The 22,409-nt window shown below is 38.9% G+C and overlaps 1 protein-coding gene across 1 annotated transcript; it reads right to left on the bottom strand.

Annotated features, from left to right (window-relative positions):
• Window positions 1-1,314: 1,314 nt before the first annotated feature.
• LOC131597367 (uncharacterized) lies at window positions 1,315-2,058 on the bottom strand. The gene has a single exon (XM_058870071.1). The coding sequence runs from the start codon at window positions 2,056-2,058 to the stop codon at window positions 1,315-1,317; it is 744 nt and encodes a 247-aa protein (XP_058726054.1).
• Between the last annotated feature and the right edge of the window lie 20,351 nt (window positions 2,059-22,409).

The following is a 22,409-nucleotide window of genomic DNA, read 5'->3' as shown; positions in this document are numbered from 1 at the left end:
TTGCTGGATGTTATGACATCTACAATTACACAACACAGACAATTAAAACAGAACAACATAAAAACAATAAAGAACACATAGAATTGTTTACCCAGTTCGGTTCAAACAACCTACTCTGGGGGCTACCAAGCCAGGGAGGGAATCCAATATAAGCAGAATTAATTCAGAGTTAAACTCCCCCGTTTATAATTCCTCACTTAAAACCTACCCAATGCAATTCCAATCTATTCATAGACCTGAGTATCTCGACTCACTCCCCCTCAATCATAGCAGTGATTACAAATAAGCATAAAACAATTACAGAGAGAATACACACTTCAAAACACACCTTGATCTGCTTAAAAGCTTGAATCAAGAGACACACACTCGTGCTTAAAAGCTTAGCGTGACAATTAACAAAAACAACCTATTCCAATGCAATCATTAAGGACAATATCTTGGATCACAAGAAACAGCTACAGAACTACGGTTCTTCATAATACACAAACACCTCAAAGAGATACTACTCCAAAGCAATCATCTACTTCATAATTGTTTGGATCACAAGTAACACACGCGGTGGAAATAAAGAGATTATACTGATTTTCACGCTTAAAAACTCTGCCTCTGAAAGTAGGATTTGCAGTCGTTTAATAGTCAGCAGGAAGAAGGACTTGGACCATGGGCCTTCCACACATAAATTAGGGTTAACCATGTTAATCTAATTTCCACATCATCAGGGTGTTGACGTAAGTTGTAATTTGAGATATTTTAGCACAAAGCATACAACACACAATATATAGTTTCCTAAATAGCAACCTGAGATAAATAAGGAAACCTCACAACTAACAAGTAACAGCTACTACTGTCAGACAAAGATGTCATGACATCGAGCATGACATCCTTTGAATATTTGTACTAGCTCAGACATACAATCCTGCATAACTCCACATACATACAACAAGAATGATTTACCACAAAATATAGCCAATTTAAAACATCTACAATCTCCCCCTTTGGCATACTTTTGGCTAAAAGATTATGTTACCACGTTATCAGAGATTCCTTGCAGCAAACACACATATAGCTAGAAACACACATATAGCATATATCTTGCAAGAGTAATTAAGACAACTTACCTACACATACTAGCTAACATATAAACTTCATCCAGAATAAACCAAATTAGCTTGTAACAAAACACAGAATCACTAAACGCCAAACACCATTACTCCCCCTTTTTACCAAAAATGTTGCCAAAGCATCCTTAAAACAGAAAAGAAACAAAAAAAACTCCAAACTATGACAGATTACCATACATGGCTGCTTCAGTCTTCAAATAGAGCTACTGAGTCCAACATTTTCATCAGTGCCATCACCAGAACTGGCTTCTTTCTCAATCTCACTGTCTGATCCACCAACATCTTTATCCTGTTCCTCCATATCAGTATCTGCAGACTCACCTCCGTCATCTGTTTCAAGGGAGTTGATCAAATTTTCAAGAGCTAGTTTCATGGACTCCATTTCCTTACATGTCTCCTCGAGCATTGCAATCATGGCAGCTTTACTCGTAGTTGTGAAATCTTTGGATGGTCCAGGTGATGTTGTGACAATATCAGGAACATGTGTTCCTTGAAAAAACTTATGATGAAAGAGTAACGGACTTTCTCTTCTGCACATGGAATCTTTGTCATTTAGAATATTAGGAAATTGATTCAAGATGATTCCACAAATAAGGGAGGGGAAGGCAGTGGGGCCTTTAACACTATAGCTACCCGCATGCTTTATAGTTTGTTCAAAAATATAGGTTCCATAGTCAACTTTGGTCTTAGTACCAATAGCAAAGATAAATTTACCTAGGACAGCAGAAATTGTAGACTTGTGTTGAGTTGGCACCCAGTTGGCAGCTCCAACCCTGTGAAGTATAGCATACTTCACACTTAGTTTGCTCGCATTTAGCTTCCCTTTGATAGGCCATGTCTTCACTTGTCCATCCGTAATTACTTTGCACATTTGATTATCAGATACTTCCAGCTCTTGTTGAGCTTCATTGGACCTTTCCAGAAATTTGTTGATCATATGGGAGAGAAATTAACACATTTTTCCCTGACAAACACTTTCAAATATTCCTTAGTTTTCTTATTGCCACAGTCTTCATGTAAGTTTACGATGAATTCCTTCACAAGGACTTCATAACATTTAGAAAATTGAGTCACAGTTTTCATCAGTCTAGCTTCATGAATAAGATTCATAATCTCTTCATACTCAAGAGAATTTTGAGCGAGCTCTCTCTCTAAGGCCAGTCTTTTCTGATAGATAAATTTCCATCTAAGAACACTGGATGGATAGTGAAAGGAAATTTTATCAATAGGTACCTCAGGTACACTAGTAGCAAGCTTGCTAGTAGAGATCTTCTTTTTAGGATGAATGTCATTGACATTCACAACAACATCAAAATCTGAATATTATTAGTGTGGCTATTATTAGTGCGGTTCACACACTTATTAGCAAAAGCATTACTTGGTACCTCTTCATTGTACACATTACCAACAGGGACCTTAATGTGATCATTATCAGCAATAACATCGTCCTTACCAACAGTATCTTCCTCACCATCATGCCTATGTTTTTCATCCATATGCACATCCTTTTTCACATTATCATTTTTGTTGACAGCATCAATTTCTTCATTAACATTCGCATTCCTATCATCATTTTCTTGGACAGAGTTTCCAGCATTGTCACAAACATGAGCATTGTCATTTGACTCAGGAAGTACATAATTTACAGGAGCAGGGATCCTAGATGTAACATTATTTTAATTCAGGATTTGGGTAACAATTTTGGCAATGACGTTGTGATTATACCTTGAGCCTTCTCTAGTTAGTTCTTCCCTAGAAGGAGGGACATACGATTGAGAAATCCGATCTGAATTGGGATTTCTAGGTCTCCTTGCCATCTCTTTGGTTCTTCGTGCATGCGATGTCCTGGGCCGTTTTACCACAAAATCGTATGGAGTCACCATCTATAAAGGGGTGACCTCAAGAATCTCATTAGGGTTAGTGGGGACATTTGTATCGTCTTGAGAACGAGTAGCGGAAGTGGACATTTTTGATGAAGATTAAGGGTTTGACTGTTGAGATATTGAGGAAGATTTTGGAGGCGATCGAGATATCTTGTTGTTTTTGTTGTCGGATGCGAGATGAGAGAAGTGCAAGACACCAACCAAGTAAGTATGGTAGTGAGTTGGGAAGTATAGAGGAAGAGGTTGTACTAGGAGGGGGAAATTTAAATTTTGACCAATCATAAAATCTGAATTATTTGTCTTGTTCAAAAAGTAGTTCCCGAGAGACTGTAATTGCTATAAAACCTCATAGGAGTAAATATCTAATTTTCTTTTCAAGATTTCAACTTGTGTAGCATTTCGACCCTCAGGAAGGATGACTGCACTTTTAGTTCAGTGGTTCCATGCTCTAGAGTAGCAACTTTGTTATTCACACGGTTCCTTGGGAGATGATACATAATATCCATATGCTTGGTTTTAATGAGTTGAGTAGGATTCTTTGATATATTATTACCACTCAGATTGTCACACTGCAATGTCATGACATTCTGAGTGATATTGTATTCAGACATCATTAGTTTTTCACCTTCATTTTTTACAAAGAAGGTTTTGACTATCTCTTCTTCCTCGTATCCATTTCCAGCTTTCCTTTCGTACCAAGTTCTAGATGCTTGATACGGTCTTCTTCTCTTTACACTATTTATTTTTCTTCCAGAGATCTTTGTATTTGACACTGAACATGAATGCTCAATCTCATTGCTTAGCTCGAGGAAATGTGGTTCAGATTTAGATGAGTTTCTTCGTTGATAGACCATCCTTCTGGTAAGTACATGGGCTTCAGGACATGTGGACTTCAAGTGACCTGTCCTGCCACATTGATAGCATCTCTTATATAGGGGATATGCGCATCTTTCTTGATGTTTTCTTTTATGTTGCATCTTTTGATTAGGCATTATCTGCTCCATCAAGTAAGTCTGATTTCTTACTTCTTCATTTCTGTTGAAGGATGTGTTCAGTAACTTTTTTTCCAGAACATCAATGTTTGATCGAAGACTTATATTTTCTTCTTGTAGGAGAGTGTAGGCATTTCTATCCTCCAACATTCTTGCATATAGTCTCTCATTCCCTCGATAGTTTTCAGAGAGAATAGTAGCAAGTTCTCTGGTCGTGAGTTCGCTGGCAAATGTCTCTTTATCTGATTCATCCATATCTTCAACTACATTTTTTACTGATCTTTCTTCATGATTTTCCTCAATCTCTTTTTTGGTCATAAAGGGTTTAGAGGAGAAATTAGAGATACTAGGCTCCCATAAGTAACAGGTTTCTTTAGACCTAGAGCCTTTCATGATTTCCTTATGTTCTTCATTTGTGACGATACATTCCTGCTTGGTGAATCTGAAATTGAAGCCTTGGTCACACAGTTGACTGATGCTGATTAGATTTGTGGTGTCATTTTTTTACCTCCCCGTTTCACTTGGGAGGACGGCACGCTAGACCCTTCACGCGAAATTTGGAAGGAGAATGCGCCCGGGATGGGAGGAATTTTATTTCAGTTCTTCCTACGATATCACACGAACTTTCTTATTTGTCCTACGAGTAGGAAAGGGGAAAAAAGATCTCAACTAAACCCTAGGAGTTTGCTAAGTGTGGGGATTCACCTAGACTAGAAATTCTGGAGTCTGAGGGGTCGGTTATACATAGGGAAGAGTTTAAGCACCCTACATATCCGTAGTACTCTACGGGAACCTTCTCTGTGTCATTGTGATTGTGTTTATTTCTAATGATTGGGAAAGTTTCTCCTTTGTGTTAGGAGAGAGAATTGAATTGATTTAAAAGACAGACAGACAGACAAACTGACTATTTTTGGTATTTTATTAGCTCGCTGAGATTCCTTGTGAACCTCATGCCTACATATCCCTAGTGGAAGTCAGAGCTTAATGTAGTTCGGGGAACTAACTAGGGAAATTAATTATATTTGGTGCCTTGCTTGAAGCTCAAGGTTGAAGCTTTGAATTAAATCTCTGTTTACAATAAAGAGACATGAAATCATCTTTATAGAGAGGTATTTCTACTATTCCACCACAAACATTTAAAAGAGTGACAGAATAACTGAATTCATTTCATTCAAGAGGGGGACCTTACTTGTGTATGTGCAAGTATACCAGTCAAATGCCTCTTAAATGAAAGAAAAATGCTCATCCAAATTAGGGAAAGTTACCACATGTCTGGGTTTTACTGCCAGCTCATGCCTTTCAAAATCCTAAATAGGAGACTTGATTAAAATGAAATGTAATGTTTGTTTGTTTGAATGTGGTGAGATAGAGGAAAGATATCTCTATAGAGATAAGCTATGTCTATCTACAGTATAAAAGATTTGATTTTTAACTGGCTTGTATGAGGCCCAAGCTTGAGGCTTTTGATTGATTTATTTATTAAAAGACTGATTTTTTTTTGGAAGCTAACCCTTTCCAGGGATTTTGACTCAGCTGGTGAGATTGACTATTAAAAGACTGAAATTTTATCATGTTTTTGGAGACTGACCCTTTCTAGGGATTTTGACTCTTTTTGGGGAATTTATCTCTTAAAGGAATAAATCTTTGGATTTGAAGGAGTGATTTTGGAGGCTAACCCTTTCCAGGGGTATTTTATTAAAATGAAAGAATGTGTGGAGGCTAACCCTTTCCAGGGGTTTTTGTTAAAATGAAAGAATGTGTGGAGGCTAACCCTTTCCAGGGGTATTTTGTTAAAATGAAAGAATGTGTGGAGGCTAACCCTTTCCAGGGGTTTTTGTGAATGGCAGAAAGATTATCTAATGGAGACTTCTTGTTTTAAAGCCCAAGATTAAGGCTGACTCTTGCTGGTGATGAGCAAATATGGATCCTAGACTCTGCTAAGGAAAATTGATGAAGATAAGGGTGACAGAGACTGTCCATGTCTCTCATTCCAAAAGGTGTACTCAATGTGAAATTGAGACAATCTTAGCTTGTTTAAAGTCTGGTTTAAATTGGAAGAAACTCACCAGGGTATGTTAAAAGGTGACTAAAGACCTGTTCCTATGTTTATAAGAAACCTGATGGGTCCTTGTATACAAGCTTAAGAGGAAGCTGGAAATGCTTTTAAGAAGCCTGTGGGTCCTTGTACAAAGCCCAAGAGGAGGCTAATCGAGGGTCATCGAGGTTCCTTGTTATAGCACAAGAGAAAGCTATGTTGTTTTGAACTTATTTTGGCTCTAAGCAAATGGGTAAGATGTTTCACGGGGAATAATTCCTCTTTGGGTGGATGTATCCTATTTTTTTGTTCTAAGGTTTATGCCAAGATGTTTCACCGGGAATAATTCATCTTGGGGGTTTGAACTACAGATCTCTAATTAGGAAAGAGCCTTCACCGGGAAGACATTCTCAATCCTAGGCCATATTCCTATAATATATATATATATATATATATATATATATATATATATATATATATATATATAGTTTAACTGCCCTAAGGTTTACACTCAAACGTAGTTCTAAACAAATATATGCTAAGTTTATATGTGACAGTAATTTAAACAAAGACTGTAAATTGAAAGCTTGTAAAGCCTAACCTGGATGGAGTGGAGGCCTTTGAAGAAGTATGTACAAAGCCTTACCAGTAATTTTTTGTTGTTTTGTTGATAACAATTGAATATTTATTATAAACAGTTAAGGGTTTTGAAAACAGAAGAAGTGAAGATGGACAAAGGTCACATAGGTATCTGAAGAGTTCCACCGGGAATAATGCCCTTCAAATACCAGAAGAATGTTTTGAAAACTGAAAGAAGATTTTGTAAATACAGTTTTGAAAAACAAACTATGAAAAGAAAAAGGTGTTGGGACTTACACTCTATTAGAGGCCCACATAAAAATGATTTACTGTTTATGAAAACAGTTGAAAATGATCTGAAATGATATAAGGTTTTGTTGTTTGAAAACCTTAATCATCTGTTTAATCGGAGACTGAAAACAGTTTTGAATATTGACAAAAGTCAACTTAATTAAGACAAAGATGAAATTTATACCTAATTAAGACCTAAATAATTTAGGGTTGTATCATAAAGTTATTCACAAAATAATTAGGTTAAAACAAAATGAATATATATATTTTCAAAGTATTTAAGAAAACACTTAAAACATACTATTTTAAACCTAATAAAAATATATGAAATAAATAATATTTTTATGATTTTTTTGATTATTCACAAAATAGATATATTAAATAACAAGTGTGTGAAAAATGAGGTGAAATGGATTTATTTGATAGGTTAAATAATTGTGTGAAGTTTGTGAATAAAACAAAGAAAAATAGTGGTAAAAAATTGGGTTTGTCTCCTCCAAGGTTTGAACACACGCCCTCTAAGTCACCAGCTCAAAATAACACCACTAGGCCAACGCGCGCTTGGTGTTTATGATACACATCCAGTTCATTATTGTAGCAACCTGCCCTAAAAATTAAGGTTTTAGAGTCGCCACCTATTCTGAAGGGCGAATAGGAAACCCTACGCAGTTAAGAGATTCGGGGTAAGTTATTATAATCAGGTCTAGGGAAGGTGTTAGGCACCCTCAACCCTTTCCTATTGGCTTTGAATCTAAGGGTCAAGTTTTTATGGCTGAATTATAGAGGTTAATAGCTAATGAGATGAAAAGGGGAAAAATTTTGATTTTAGGGGGAGGACTCTCCTTGGTTATCCAAGTGCCTACGTATATCCTTAGGGAGAATCAGAGTCAGCGTAGTTCGGGCACAGAGTTGTACGCCTTTGAATTGATTATGAACGTGTTTGAAGGCTTTTTGAATGGCCTGTCGTAGTTTTGGAAGCTGTGATTTGAAAGGCATTTTGAATTGCCTGATTGAAAAGGATGAAAATCCGTAGTGTCGTGGTTTAGTGTGTTTTACGTTTGGGCGTACAACCCTGATTTGATAAGGCACCGTTAGATGCGGTGACCAATAGATTTGGCCAGTATAGCTAACAGATTGAGGGGCATTGCTGGTTACTCAGATCGATAGATTGATCGTCGCGGGCAGCAAATTAAATGTTTTTTTGAAATTATATATTTTTTTATCTCTCGTCTAGTGTGACTAATAGCTTTAGTCCGGTCGAGGAGAGAATTAGTTAAGGGATAATTAAATGTTTTATTGCTTTATTCAGATATTTGATCAGTAGACATAGAGAGTCGACTAATTCGAAGGCGGGATGAAATAGATATTCATCCTCCATTTATCCGTTAAAGGGGAAGTTAGAGTTTATTGTTTTTATTATTTTTATCTCTCGTCTACTGTGACTAATGGATTTAGTCGGGTCGAGGAGAGAATTAGTAAGAATTAATTGATTTAATATTTTTGCCAAATGGCAATGGGATTGGGCAAATCCTAATATTCGGATCTATCTAGGGTTCTTTATGATTTATAATTTAAGAATAAATAAATTAAATCAATTAAGTCGAATAATCGACGTAATTGAATAATCGGGATGATTCTAAATAATTATAAAATCTAACCCTGATTATATTATTCAAATCCTAAATTAAATAAAATAAATTAAACATAATTTAGATTTAACCTAAATAAGAAATAGAAAATAAAAATATATGAAAAACCTGGGCCATGATCATGTGCAGCATGTTCTTGAGTGCCTATGGTAGATCTGCATGTTGACAGGCGTTAGATCCGGCTGGAGGCGTGTCCAATGGCCAGGATGAGAGGGTACACGTAGACGCGCGTAGAGAAGCTATACTGGATCTGTAAACAGGTTAGAACAAATGTTAATAAAAATTAGAGTGTCAAGGGTAGGGTTCGAACCCAGGCCCTTGCACTCAGCTGAGAAAACCACCCTTTAACCAAGCGCGCTAGCTGCAAGTCGTGTATACAAGACGCGACGATGTTATGATATCTGCACGTTTCGCCATGGATTTCCAAGCTCCGACGAATCTTCATCTTCTCCGACAAGAAGCCTTTTTTACATCCTGCGAAACAACATCAAACGAGAGCCGAATCCGCCCAGAACCACTAATTTTGACGCTAGGAATCCAATGGAACCGTTAGTTTTTAAAAATAAAAAGCGCATCTACGAATACGAAGCTTCATCAACTATGATCCCTAACCATGGTAATTGTTCAAAGCTACACGAAAACTCATGAACGATGACTCGAAACGGTTATAAACTTCCACCTGAACCTAAATATACGCATATAATTGATCCATAATGTCTGAACTAAAGATTTTAGATTCGAAAGTTTTTACCACGATAATGCTCATTGAAGGATGCGGTTTGCCATGTTCTGGGCTTGGAGGATGATCGGTAATGACTCCTGGGACCTCAAGGAGTATGATTCCACGATTATAATTGAGTGAGAGAGGCCCTATTGAAAGATCCTCCTTGCCCTAGTTTCTTCACTTTTGCAATCTTGAGACCTCTCATTTTTCTTGCCGATTTTTCCTCCCTTCGGTCTGCATATATTACCAGTATGTATATTATTTTTTTAGGGTTACTAATGGGCCAATATGATAGCTATCCAAGTCTTAAAGCCATGCACCATTCTTTCTAATTTTTTTTATATTTGAGATTTAATTGAATAAAATTTCCAAAAAGTCACAAAAATATGAAAATTGGTTTAGAAATATTATTCATGTTACGGGTGTGTTGGATCATTTAAACTATTTGAAAAATCAAATCTTAGATTTAAAACAAATTATTCCAATTTTATATGATTTATCCATATTTATATGAATTAAAATTCAAATAAATAAAAATAAACATTATAAAATAAAATAATTATTTTAAGAGTCATCGCAAAGCTCATAGACAAGTTTGAAATCCACATCTTAGGTCCGTTGATCAAGAAAACCAAAATCACTTATTTAGGGTTTTATATATTTCTCCAAAATCGACCAACTTCTAAGCCTTGTATCTCCTTCAATCTTTGCCATGTAACCATGTTCCAGGACTTTTTAGAAAGCCTGATGAGTCCTTTAAAACCTCCTTTGGTTTTCACTTCGATTGGATCTTCCATGCTCAAGTTATGAGCTTTGACCTAAAAGGTATTTCTTGTTGACTTTTGGAGGACCTATAATCTCTTGTACCCCTCAGATGAAATGAGATGGGCAAATTTCGGGGTATGACAATTATATTTTCAAACAAGTGGTAAATAATGGAAAAATAAAAGAAACAAAAAGTCTGGGGCGAGGGGGATTCGAACCCTAGACTTGAGGCATGAGGAGACTAAGAGCGCATGTGTAGCAACCTGCCCTAAAAATTAAGCTTTTAGAGTCGCCACCTATTCTGAAGGGCGAATAGGAACCCTACGCAGATAAGAGATTGAGGGTAAGTTATTATAATCAGGCTGAGGGAAGGTATGAGGCACCCTCAGCCCTTTCCTAAAGGCTAACATTCAAAGATTAAGGTTGCATGGCAGGAATTAGGGAGAAATGTGGCAAACAGAATTTTAGGACACGATTGAGATTTTGAAGAGGGGGACTCGCCTTGTTGCCAAGTGCCTACGTACCTCCTTATGGAGGATCAGAGTCTACGTAGTTCGGGAAGGGTTGTACGCCATTTAGAGTTTGAATTTGATTTGATATGGTTTTTTAGAGGCTTTTTGGTTAGCCTATCGCAGTTTGTTTTGTCTTTGTAATTTGAATAGAGTTTAGAATTATTTGAAAATGTGGGCGTACAACCCTGATTTGGCACTGTTAACCGCGATAATCGATTGATTCAATTACCATAGTTAAAAGATTTGAAATTTGCATCACTGCCAATTTTAATCGATTGATTCGGTTATCACTAATAATGAATTAAGGTATATTTTAATAATTTTTATAGAATTTTAAATGCATTGTTACCCCTCGCAATCGATTGATTCGATTAAAAAGAATAACAAGTTAAATCGAAGGAAAAACGGTTAATCATCACAACTAATAAAATAGTTGCAACCATTTAACCAAATAATAGAAATCATATTTTATTTAATTAAATAACATTTTAATTAAAAATATTGTTAACCATAGCGATTAATCGATTTAATCGGCACGAATAACAAATTATAATTTTTAATAATACTATCAAATATATTTTTTATTTACCAAAAATAAATATTAATCACTTAATTAAACATTTAATTATATGAAAGAAATAATTAAAACTAAATATATTAATTAAATTAAATTAGTTATTAGGATTTTTATTCAAAGTGGCTGCTGTTATGGAGCTATGGTGTATGCTCAGATCTGGAGCGTCAGATCTAGCTCTAAACAAATCAAACGGACTGCATGCTTTATTGGTGGAGAGTGCATGGTAAGAGGCAACACGGAATCATGTTCCATGACGCTGCCAAGTGGCCATGATAGGCCAAATGGCGAAGATCGGACGGTCCGGGACGGAGGTAAGGTAGTGGCTTCACACGAAGCCCTTTCATTTTTCTATTTTCTTTCTCTCTCTTCTCTTTCTCCCTCTCTCTACTCTCTCCGTTTCTCGAACCAAAACCCAGAAACCGCCCCCTAACCACCGGCCGGAAATCGCCTCCGCCGGTGGCGCCACCGTAGTACCCAAAAACCCACTCCGAACCACCCCCAAAACCGTCGCATACCCAGGTTTCCCGATGAATATTCATCGGAAACTTCATCCCTGAAAACCCAAATATGCATAGAATGATGAAGATCCACATGACCTTCATCCCCTTCAACCCCTCGTTCATCAAAGAAACCCAGATCCCAACATTATAACCCCAAAATTTCCAGAAAAAGTCAAACAAACACAAACTGCATGCATCAAAGATCTTAAGCTAAGTTTCGTTTTAGGGTTACCTTATGTCTTGAGTTTCTGAATGAGTTCGTCCCTCTCCTAATCTCTTCTCTCTGTGTATGATTTGCAGGTAACAACTCGGAGAACAAAGTGGCGGCGCTCCAAGTTTTTTTCCGCAAAGATTTTTCGATCCCCTCTAATTCTTCTTCTCTTTTCTTTTATAGATTAGGTTTCTTTTTATTTTTAGGAAGATTAGATCTGATTCAGATTTGTAAATTGATTGTAATATAATTTTATTCAATAAAATCTTTTGATTTTCATTCGATTCGTTTTGATTTGATTTTTCTGTTATTGTTTGATTATGATTTCCGTTATTGATTCACTATGGGCCTGGGCGGAGTTGTTCTTAGGGTTTGTTGGATGCTAGCGCCGCCGGTGGCTTAGGGGAAGATTAGGGTTTCGTTTGGGGAAGTAAGGAGATGAACAGGACTCGGGTCCTCCTGACCCGGTCCATTAACCCGCGTGCCTGACCCAATTACCCAGCCCAATAACCATTTTTCTTTGTGGCCCAACAAAAACATTAACAGCAAAAAACTCAATAACTTTCCTTAATCTAATTAATCAATTAATCCTAAAATTAATTAACTAATTACCCTAAACTAACTTAATTACTGACAGCACTTAATTTCTTTAATACTAATACTAATAATAATTAACTTGATTCAATTAATACTAATATTAAACTTAATTAGAAATTAATGATATTAACAAATTTTTAGTTAGTAACAATAAAAAATGGAAAAATAAAAATAAAAATAAAAATAAAAGATGGGCCCGTTGGGCCACAATTAATTTTTATTTTAGACACCCTACCATTTTCTTATTAGACACCCAAGAAAGAAGAAACCCAAATTGAATTTAGTTTTTTTTGCTATTTTTATTTTAAGTCAATTTACATAGGAATTTTATAGGAGAGCGAGTTTGATAATACTTATATCCAACCCTATGGCTCCTAATTTTTAACTCCATTAATAAATTAAAACAAAGAGAATCAAATCGGGTAAATTTTGGGGTATGACAGCTGCCCCTATTTAATTACCTTGGATTGGGTGACAAGAGGGTGTGTAGACCTCGCGTCGTTCCGATCGAAGAGTTATTAAATACTGGAAGACCCTTGAATTTACCTTGAGTTTGGGTATGGATGAAGAGAAGTCTCCTGCTAAAGCCTGAGTCTTACATAGCGAGGACCTTTTGTTGGTTGCGTAATTGGTTTGCTATGGCCAGCAAGCCTCCGTAGTTTGTGAACCCCCACTTACTATAGTTCTAGTAAGTTTCCGTAGTTTGTAGACCCCCACTTACTATAGTTCTAGTAAGTTTCTGTAGTTTGTGGACCCCAATAGGATTGTTTGCTATAATTCTAGCAATTTCACCTGCACTGACAGGGTTATCTGCGAATCTCATCGCAGAATTTACCTGTACCACCAATAGGGTTATTCACGACTGTCGTCGCGAAATTTACCTATATTATCAGGGTTATCCACGAATGCTATCGCAGAATTTACCTGTACCACCAATAGGGTTATTCACGAATGTTATCGCGAAATTTACCTATAATATCAGGGTTATCTACGAATGCTCTCGCAGAATTTACCTGTACCACCAATAGGGTTATTCACGAATGTTATCGCGAAATTTACCTATATTATCAGGGTTATCTACGAATGCTATCGCAGAATTTACCTGTACCACCAATAGGGTTATTCACGAATGTTATCGCGAAATTTACCTATATTATCAGGGTTATCTGCGAATGCTATCGCAGAATTTACCTGTACCACCAATAGGGTTATTCACGAATGTTATCGCGAAATTTACCTATATTATCAGGGTTATCCACGAATGCTATCGCAGAATTTACCTGTACCACCAATAGGGTTATTCACGAGTGTCGTCGCGAAATTTACCTATATTATCAGGGTTATCTACGAATGCTATCGCAGAATTTACCTGTACCACCAATAGGGTTATTCACGAATGTTATCGCGAAATTTACCTATATAGAATTTTGTTTTGTAAATGCGCATGCATCATGCTTATGCGTTATGCACATGCCCCTGTCGATTGTATAATGCGTATGTGTGAATGCTTACACATGTATATGTTGTATGTATACTGACGAATGTGTGCAATGATGTATGTATGATAAACCCCGACACCGCATCTCCTTATCACTCATCTCCTTATCACCCATTGCCTTTTGTTCAACCTCTTTTGAATGGTTTGTGAACTCCGGCTTAGTTTGTAATTGAATGACTTGCCGACCCCCTTTTTGTGAAAGGATCAACCCGGGGTAACACTAGTGCCAGGCGTGTGTAGCCTTCCGGAGATTTTGTCTTTTTGCTTTCGTGTTGCAAGTTTGCAAGTTTCTCATGTTAAATCCATGTTAAAGTTTATAAAATAAATTACCCTTTGCAAATGATTTTGAAATTAGAAATGAAGCACAGTATGCGAAAAAAAGGAAATTTTTATTGATATTGCCTTGAATTGGCGAGTGTACAGAAATGCGAAGAAAGAAAATGACAAATAGAAATGATATTAATACTGCCGCTGATCTTTTTGTTATCGAGGGCCCCAATAATCCTTCGACTTCAGAAGCAGATGATTGCACGACCCCTTATCCTTCGTAGTTTGCCTTCGGCTTATGTTCGGTAATCCTGCTTTTGCTAGGCATAATACTTCTTGACCGCGTCTGAGTTGATTGGGTGTGGTAGCTCATCCCCATCCATTGTAGTGAGGACTAATGCCCCTCCCGAGAACACTGTTTTTACAATGTATGGCCCTTCGTAGTTAGGTGTCCATTTGCCACGGGCATCGAGTCGAGGTAACAGTATCTTCTTGAGGACAATATCACCTTCTTTGTAGGTTCGAGGTCGGACTTTCTTGTCAAACGCTTTTTTCATCCTCTTCTGATAGAGTTGTCCATGACACAAAGCTGTCAATCGCTTTTCTTCAATGAGATTAAGCTGATCAAAACGAGTTTTTACCCATTCCGATTCTTCTAACTTTGTGTCAGCTATGACTCTTAGTGACGGGATTTCCACCTCGATTGGGAGGACAGCTTCCATACCGTAGACTAGGGAGAAGGGGGTTGCCCCTGTAGATGTACGCACCGAGGTTCTGTAACCGTGTAGGGCGAAGGGAAGCATTTCGTGCCAATCCTTGTATGTTTTCACCATCTTTTGTATTATTTTTTTGATATTTTTGTTTGCAGCTTCGACAGCGCCGTTCATTTTAGGCCTGTATGGTGAAGAATTGTGGTGTTCAATCTTGAACTCCTCGCACAACTCCCTCATCATGTTATTGTTCAGATTCGACCCATTATCGGTGATAATCCTGCTTGGAACCCCATACCGACATATGATATTATGCTTGATGAATCGAGTAACTACTTGTCTCGTCACGTTGGTGTAAGAGGCAGCTTCGACCCATTTGGTGAAGTAGTCTATGGCAACCAATATAAATCGGTGTCCATTCGAAGCTTTAGGTTCTATCATCCCTATCATGTCGATTCCCCACATTGCAAATGGCCATGGTGAACTCAGAACATTCAACGGGTTTGGTGGTACGTGCACCTTGTCAGCGTAGATCTGGCACTTGTGACAGGTCCTTGCATATTGGAAACAGTCGGCCTCCATTGTTAACCAGTAATACCCTGCTCGCAGTATTTTTCTAGCCATTGAATGTCCGTTTGCATGAGTTCCGAAGGTTCCTTCATGTACCTCCCTGATAATCTCCTTGGCCTCGTTTTTATCTACACACCTCAACAACACTGAATCATAGTTCCTTTTGTATAGGATGCTTCCGCTTAAAAAGAACTTAGATGCAAGTCTCCTCAGTGTCTTTTTATCAATTGTTGAGGCATTCTCCGGGTATTCTTGTTTCTCCAGGTACTTTTTAATGTCGTGGTACCATGGTTCGTTGTCAGACTGCTCCTCAATCGTGAGACAATAGGCAGGTTCGTCGAAGTGTCTAACAGTTATCCGTGGTTCATGGTTTGGCCAGGTCACCTTGAACATAGAGGAGAGCGTTGCTAGTGCGTCGGCTATTTGATTTTCTTCCCTCGGGATATGAGTAAAAGTGATAGTATCAAATTCAGCCGTCAACTCCAGTATAAGGTCTCGGTATGGGATTAGTTTTGCATCTCGAGTGTCCCATTCTTTGTTGACTTGATGGATTACCAATGCTGAGTCTCCGTAGACATCAAGGAGTTTAATCCTCAGATCGATCGCAGCTTCTAACCCCAATATGCACGCTTCGTATTCTGCTATGTTATTGGTGCAGTCAAAGCATAGTCTTGCGGTGAAGGGTAAGTGCCGGTCATCGGGAGATGTCAATACTGCTCCTATGCCATGTCCTAGTGCATTTGAGGCACCGTCGAACATGAGTTTCCATACCAAACCCGGTTCAGGTCCCTCGTCGGGTCCTGGTATTTCATAGTCTCTTACTAGCATGATGTCTTCGTCAGGGAAGTCGAACTTCATAGACTGGTATTCTTCGAGGGGTTGGTGAGCAAGATGTTCTGCCAGTACACTCCCTTTTATTGCTTTTTGAGTCACATACTGTATGTCGTATTCGGACAACAACATTTGCCACCTTGCAATTCTACCCGTGAGCGCCTGTTTTTCGAACACGTATTTTAAAGGATCCATTCTCGATATTAGCCACGTGGAATGATTCAGCATATATTGCCTTAGACGTTTGGAAGCCCATGCTAGGGCACAACATGTCTTTTCCAATGGTGAATACCGAGATTCGCAATCCGTGAATTTCTTACTGAGGTAGTAGATAGCGTGTTCTTTCCTGCCTATTTCATCTTGTTGCCCCAGTACACACCCCATAGACCTTTCGAGTACTGTGAGGTACATGATCAGCGGTCTTCCGTGTGCAGGAGGTAAGAGTATAGGTGGTTCTTGCAAGTAGTTCTTTATGGTTTCGAAGGCTACTTGACAATCATCATTCCACTTGATAGGTTGATCCTTCTTGAGTAGTTTGAATATAGGCTCGCATGTAGCTGTTAGATGTGAAATGAACCTTAAGATGTAATTCAATCGACCCAGGAAACCTCGTACCTCTTTTTCTGTCTTCGGGACGGGCATTGCTTGTATGGCTTTTACTTTGTCAGGATCAACCTCTATGCCTCGTTGGCTTACAATGAATCCTAACAACTTTCCCGACCTTACACCAAACGTACACTTGTTCGGATTTAACCTTAGCTTGTACTTCTTTAAGCGCTCGAACAACTTATGTAGATTTGTAATATGCTCCTCTTCAGTGCGAGACTTGGCAATCATATCATCTACATATACTTCGACCTCTTTATGGATCATATCATGGAATAATGTGACTATGGCTCTTTGATATGTTACCCCTGCATTTCTCAACCCGAATGGCATTACTTTGTAGCAAAAAGTGCCCCAAGAGGTCATGAAGGTAGTCTTTTCCATATCCTCGGGAGCCATCTTAATCTGATTATACCCGGAGAAACCATCCATAAAAGAGAACACTGAAGCTTGTGCTGTATTATCCACCAAGATATCTATATGTGGAAGTGGGAAATCATCTTTTGGACTTGCTTTATTTAGATCCCTGTAGTCTACACACATGCGCACCTTCCCGTCTTTCTTAGGAACTGGCACTATGTTTGCAATCCATGGTGGGTAGTCAACTACAGCAAGAAACCCTGCATCGAATTGTTTGAGCACCTCTTCCCTAATCTTACTATCCATATCTGGTCGAACCCTTCTGCGCTTTTGCCTGACAGGCGCACATCCTTCTTTGAGAGGTAACCTGTGTACCACGATGTCTGTATCCAACCCCGGCATGTCACGGTATGACCAAGCAAAAATTTCTGCGTACTCGTGGAGGAGCTTGATTAGCGTTGCTTTTACGTCCTTACCTAGCGTTGCCCCAATCTTAATGTTCTTGGGTTCTTTATCCGTTCCCAAGTTTATGATTTCAATGGCCTCTTGTGGAGGGAGCATGCTTTTGGATTCCTTATCCACTAACCTTGACAACTCTTCCGGAGGTTCATCGTCTTCCTCATCCCCTTCTTCAGCCTGATTAGCGAGAGCCTCGAGTTTGTATAGAGTCTCAGCAGTATTATTATCGGTGGTGTCAGAAAGTGATCTGCACATGTTTTATGTTTGTTTTCTTTTAGTATGCAGATGTGAACGTGCTTTGTTTGTGCAAGAAATTTATTTGTCATTTTCAGAAATGGAAAAGGAATAAATGCGAGAAAAGACAATATTTTCAATACCAAAATGCAAAGACAATTTTATTAATAAACTTCGAACTTGAAAGTAAATGGGGCCCTTACAAACTAGCTCTATGCTTCGGGCGAGGCATGAGCGTTATTGTTTTTTCTTTATTTAAAAAAAGGGAAATAAAACACACAAAAGCAAATTACTTCGAAATGAAAACTATCTCCGGTATTTCCAGGCTTGTCCAATTCTGAAGCTGTTCTCCTGGCCTGATCTCTCGAATGAAATTGGACGTCCCTTCTCGAGAGTCCTGATTGGACACCATAGCCACATGCTCATAACCGCCAGTCACAAAAGTTTGCATTATTGGGGGAAATGGTCGTTCTTCTTTCTTAATGCTTGTGACCTTGGTGGGTTGGTATCCTAACCCCAGGCGATCCTTCTTCTCCAGAACTTCTGGCAGCTTGCCCCAGCCTTTAGTATCTGCGTCTTGTAGGTCTTTCCATGAGGTTACCGCCCTTCTTATCTTCTCCACTGGTAGTGTGATAGCAGTTGCAATTTCTAGAGCTTGAAATGGGGTACCCAATGCTTCGTCTCCAGCCTCAATATATCTGTATGAGTTTAGATTGCCGACAAATATATCCTCTTCTCCATTGATAGTCACTATGGAGTTCCCATTCACAAACTTTAGTTTCTGATGGAGGGTGGAGGTGACTGCCCCAGCTGCGTGAATCCAAGGACGCCCTAGCAGGCAGGTATAAGCTGGCTCGATTTCCATCACTTGGAAATTGATGCAGAAAGTGTGAGGACCAATCACAACCGGTAAATCCACTTCTCCTAATACTGGGCTCTGTGATCCATCAAATGCTTTTACCACCAGGCGACTTGGTCTGACCACCAGCCCTTCTAAGGCTATCTTGTCAAGTGTTGCTTTTGGCATCACATTTAAAGATGACCCTGTGTCGATCAAAACTCTAGCTAGGTGAGCCTTCCCACATTGCATGGAGATATGCAAGGCTTTGTTGTGTGACTTTCCTTGTAGGGGTAGCTCATTGTCACTGAAACCTAGGCATGCCCCCGCAGTTAGATTGGCCACCATTCCGTCAAATTGATTGACTGTGATGTCCTTGGTTACATGGGCAGCGTTTAGGATCTTCATCAGAGCATCTCGATGTTTCTCAGAATGTATCAATAGTGATAAGAGAGATATCTTAGATGGTGTCTGTTGCAGTTGATCCACCACTCTGTAATCACTCTTCTTAATCAGAGCAAGAAACTCCTCAGCATCCTTATTAGAAGTTTCTTTATCCTTAGGTTCAGCCTCGTCACTTGGTCTTACAACCGCTTGTCCTCCAGATTGTGTCAAGTTTTCACTAGATGTTTGTGGTGCCTGCGTAGTTTTGAATATGCGCCCACTACGGGTCATGCCCCCAGGTCCAACGATGCTTGATACTGCAGTATTAGTATCGGTTTCATATTCCCATGGTACCGCTTTCATCTTGTCCAAAGGATATGGTCCTCTGATTGGGATGATCTTGGTATGCTCTTGCGTAGGTATCATCACTGGTGGTCTAGAGCATGGGATAATCAATGGTTTCCTTGCCCCTTGTGCAGGTATCATTAAAGGCTCGTTTCTTTCCACCATCGCCACATATTCCTCTTCAGGGTGTTCCTCCAATTGGATCAATCCTTGATCCGTGAGTCTCTGCAACGTGTCTTTGAAAGCCTCGTTGTGTTCTAGGACAAACCCCTTTATAAGAAGATACCTCTTAAGGGCATCTATGGGGGAGTTCCGTTGTTGAACCAACTCTTGCTCATTGACAATTTCTATTGCATTGACTGCGCCTTCATGGTGTGGCATCGGATTTGTTTTCACATTGGGTTTGTCAAAGGCGATTGCCCCTGACTCAATCAGATCTTGGACTATGTGTCTAAAGGCCCAACATTTCTCCAGGGTATGTCCAGGAGAATTGGCGTGAAATTCACACCTTTCATTCGGCTTGTAGTTGGGTGTAACCTTGCCTGGAGGTAGAGGTGGCAGTGGCCTAACTTCTACCAAGGATTCATTTATTAAATATTTCAGAATTTCTTTCTTGGAAGTAGGTAGCGGATCGAATCTCCTTTGTCCTCCCGGAAACCGGTTTTGTTGTGGTGGATATGATATGGGGGGTCTGTTCTCCTGATGCCCTACAGCATTAGTCTCTCCTTCCTTCTTCTTTGTGAAGTTGGGGGTAGGCCTCTTTGCCTGATAGGAGTTAGATGATGCTCCTTGTATTTTCCCGCTCTTAATTCCGTCTTCTATTCTTTCACCAATAACCACTAAATCTGAAAAACCTGAGGACACACTCCCTACCATTTTATCGTAGTATGGCCCTTGTAATGTAGCCATAAACATTTTTACGAGTTCTTTTTCCAACAGGGGAGGTTGGACTCGGGAGGCCATTTCCCTCCATCTCTGTGCATACTCCTTGAACGATTCCTCTTTCTTTTGTGACAAATTTTGGAGTTGCATCCGATCGGGTGCCATGTCCAAATTGTATTTATATTGCTTTAGGAACGTATTAGCAAGGTCGGTCCAGCTTCGGATGTGAGACTTCTCTAATTGCATATACCAGTCAACCGATGCTCCACTCAAGCTATCTTGGAAAAAATGCATCATCAACTTTTGATCATGAGCATAAGCAGCCATTTTTCGTACATACATGCGCAAGTGACTCTTCGGACAAGAGAGTCCCTTGTACTTTTCAAAGTCGGGTATCTTGAATTTATGAGGAATAGTCAAATCCGGCACCAAGCTCATTTCATAGGTATCCACATCGAAGACATCATATCCTTCCATTGCTTTCATCCTTTCTTCCAGCGCCTTGATTTGTTCACTCTCCTTGGAATTCTCCCCAGAATCAGCAGAGGTCAGCTTTGGTTGAGGGACTTGATCTGTGTCATTAGTGTCCCCATACTGTAGATCCAAGTAGTCCTCATCCCTAAGCGGATTGTTGATTGGAATGCGAACTGTGCGAGACGTCCCTTCTTTTTGAGTAGTAGGGATAAATCCTTCTTGAGAGGCCTCTCCCTCTTCATGGGTCGTAGTAACCCTTTTTGAGGAGTGAGCTTTTGCCTTGTGAGGGTCATGACCCTTAATATATCCTAACAATGGGTTTCCATCCTTAGGTATCTCTTCATACTGATCATGAACTTCCTTAGCTTTGTCTTGCTTATCTTTGAGGTCTTTCATGAAGCTCAGCACTTGGGCCATTCCTCCTTGGAGGTCTTCAACAGTACCCTTTAGTTGGGTCATTTCCTCACGAAGGGCGGCCTAGTTCTGTTCCAATTGTTCCATTGCCCTTTTCTTTTGAGATCTTGTCTGAATTAGCGGTTGAGTTGCAATGGTGTGACTGGGGATGAAGATAGTTTTTCTTTAATGCTTGGTAATTAAATATGACATGCATGATATGAATGTTGTGCTTATGCTATGTTCATGTCTTATCCACATTATTATAGTAAATATACATTCTTTTTTTTATTCTTTTTCTTCTTTTTTCTTTTTTTTTTTTTTGCATATATTTATTTGGTGAATATTATAGGAACAATAAGTAAATGCGAAAATAACCACACTTTATTAATTGAAAGGAAATACCACTTCATTGTTGGTTTACAAAAAGGAAAGGAAACTGAAATTAAAAATACTCAAAATAAATCAAATTAAAAGTACTTGAAATGAAAGCAACAAGGAAATATCATAAAGCTAAGAACGCCTTTGGATGTCTTCTTTGAACTTGTCCACCATGCTCCTACAAAGCTCCATAAACTCTTTGACGACTTTAGGAAGGATGATGGGAGAGGATTCTGCTCTTTCCAAACTTTTTGGAATATCCAGGATTAGATCATTACACAAGAAGACTAGCTTATCATGATCTTCACGACATTTTTCATATTCTTCAAGCATCTTAGGAACCATGCTCACATGCTCATTTGCCGTGGAAATAATGGTGTAGAGTTTCTTCCAATAGTCTTTTTCTTCCAGGGCTGCCTCGTATTCTTCCTTTTGTCTTGTGAATACTTCCCTAAGTGATACCATAGCTTGAAATGCTCTTTCGTACTCACCAGTGCGCTGTAAAAGTTCTTCTTCCGTGGTTAATCTTCTTGCGTGCTCTTGTTGTCCAGCATTGAGGGCTTCTTGAAGATCATATTTGAGGCCTCTTATTTCATCCTCTTGATCTTTAGTCCTATCAGTTAATTCAAAGATTACAGCTTCCAGATTCTTCTCAGATTCTGTTTTGTCATGGGAAGCCTTTTCGTAACGCCTTCTCCACCTTGCAATTTCCCTACCCGCTTGTTCCAACCTCTCATTATG

This window comes from Vicia villosa, linkage group LG4 (assembly GCF_029867415.1).
Source record: "Vicia villosa cultivar HV-30 ecotype Madison, WI linkage group LG4, Vvil1.0, whole genome shotgun sequence".
NCBI lineage: Eukaryota > Viridiplantae > Streptophyta > Magnoliopsida > Fabales > Fabaceae > Vicia > Vicia villosa.
Note: the sequence above shows the minus strand (reverse complement) of the source record. Positions and strands in the feature narration are given on the sequence as shown.

What these genes read in the sequence shown, in the direction of transcription:
- LOC131597367 (XM_058870071.1), bottom strand. Translation starts at nt 2,058, where the DNA reads ATGATCAACAAATTTCTGGAAAGGTCCAATGAAGCTCAACAAGAGCTG.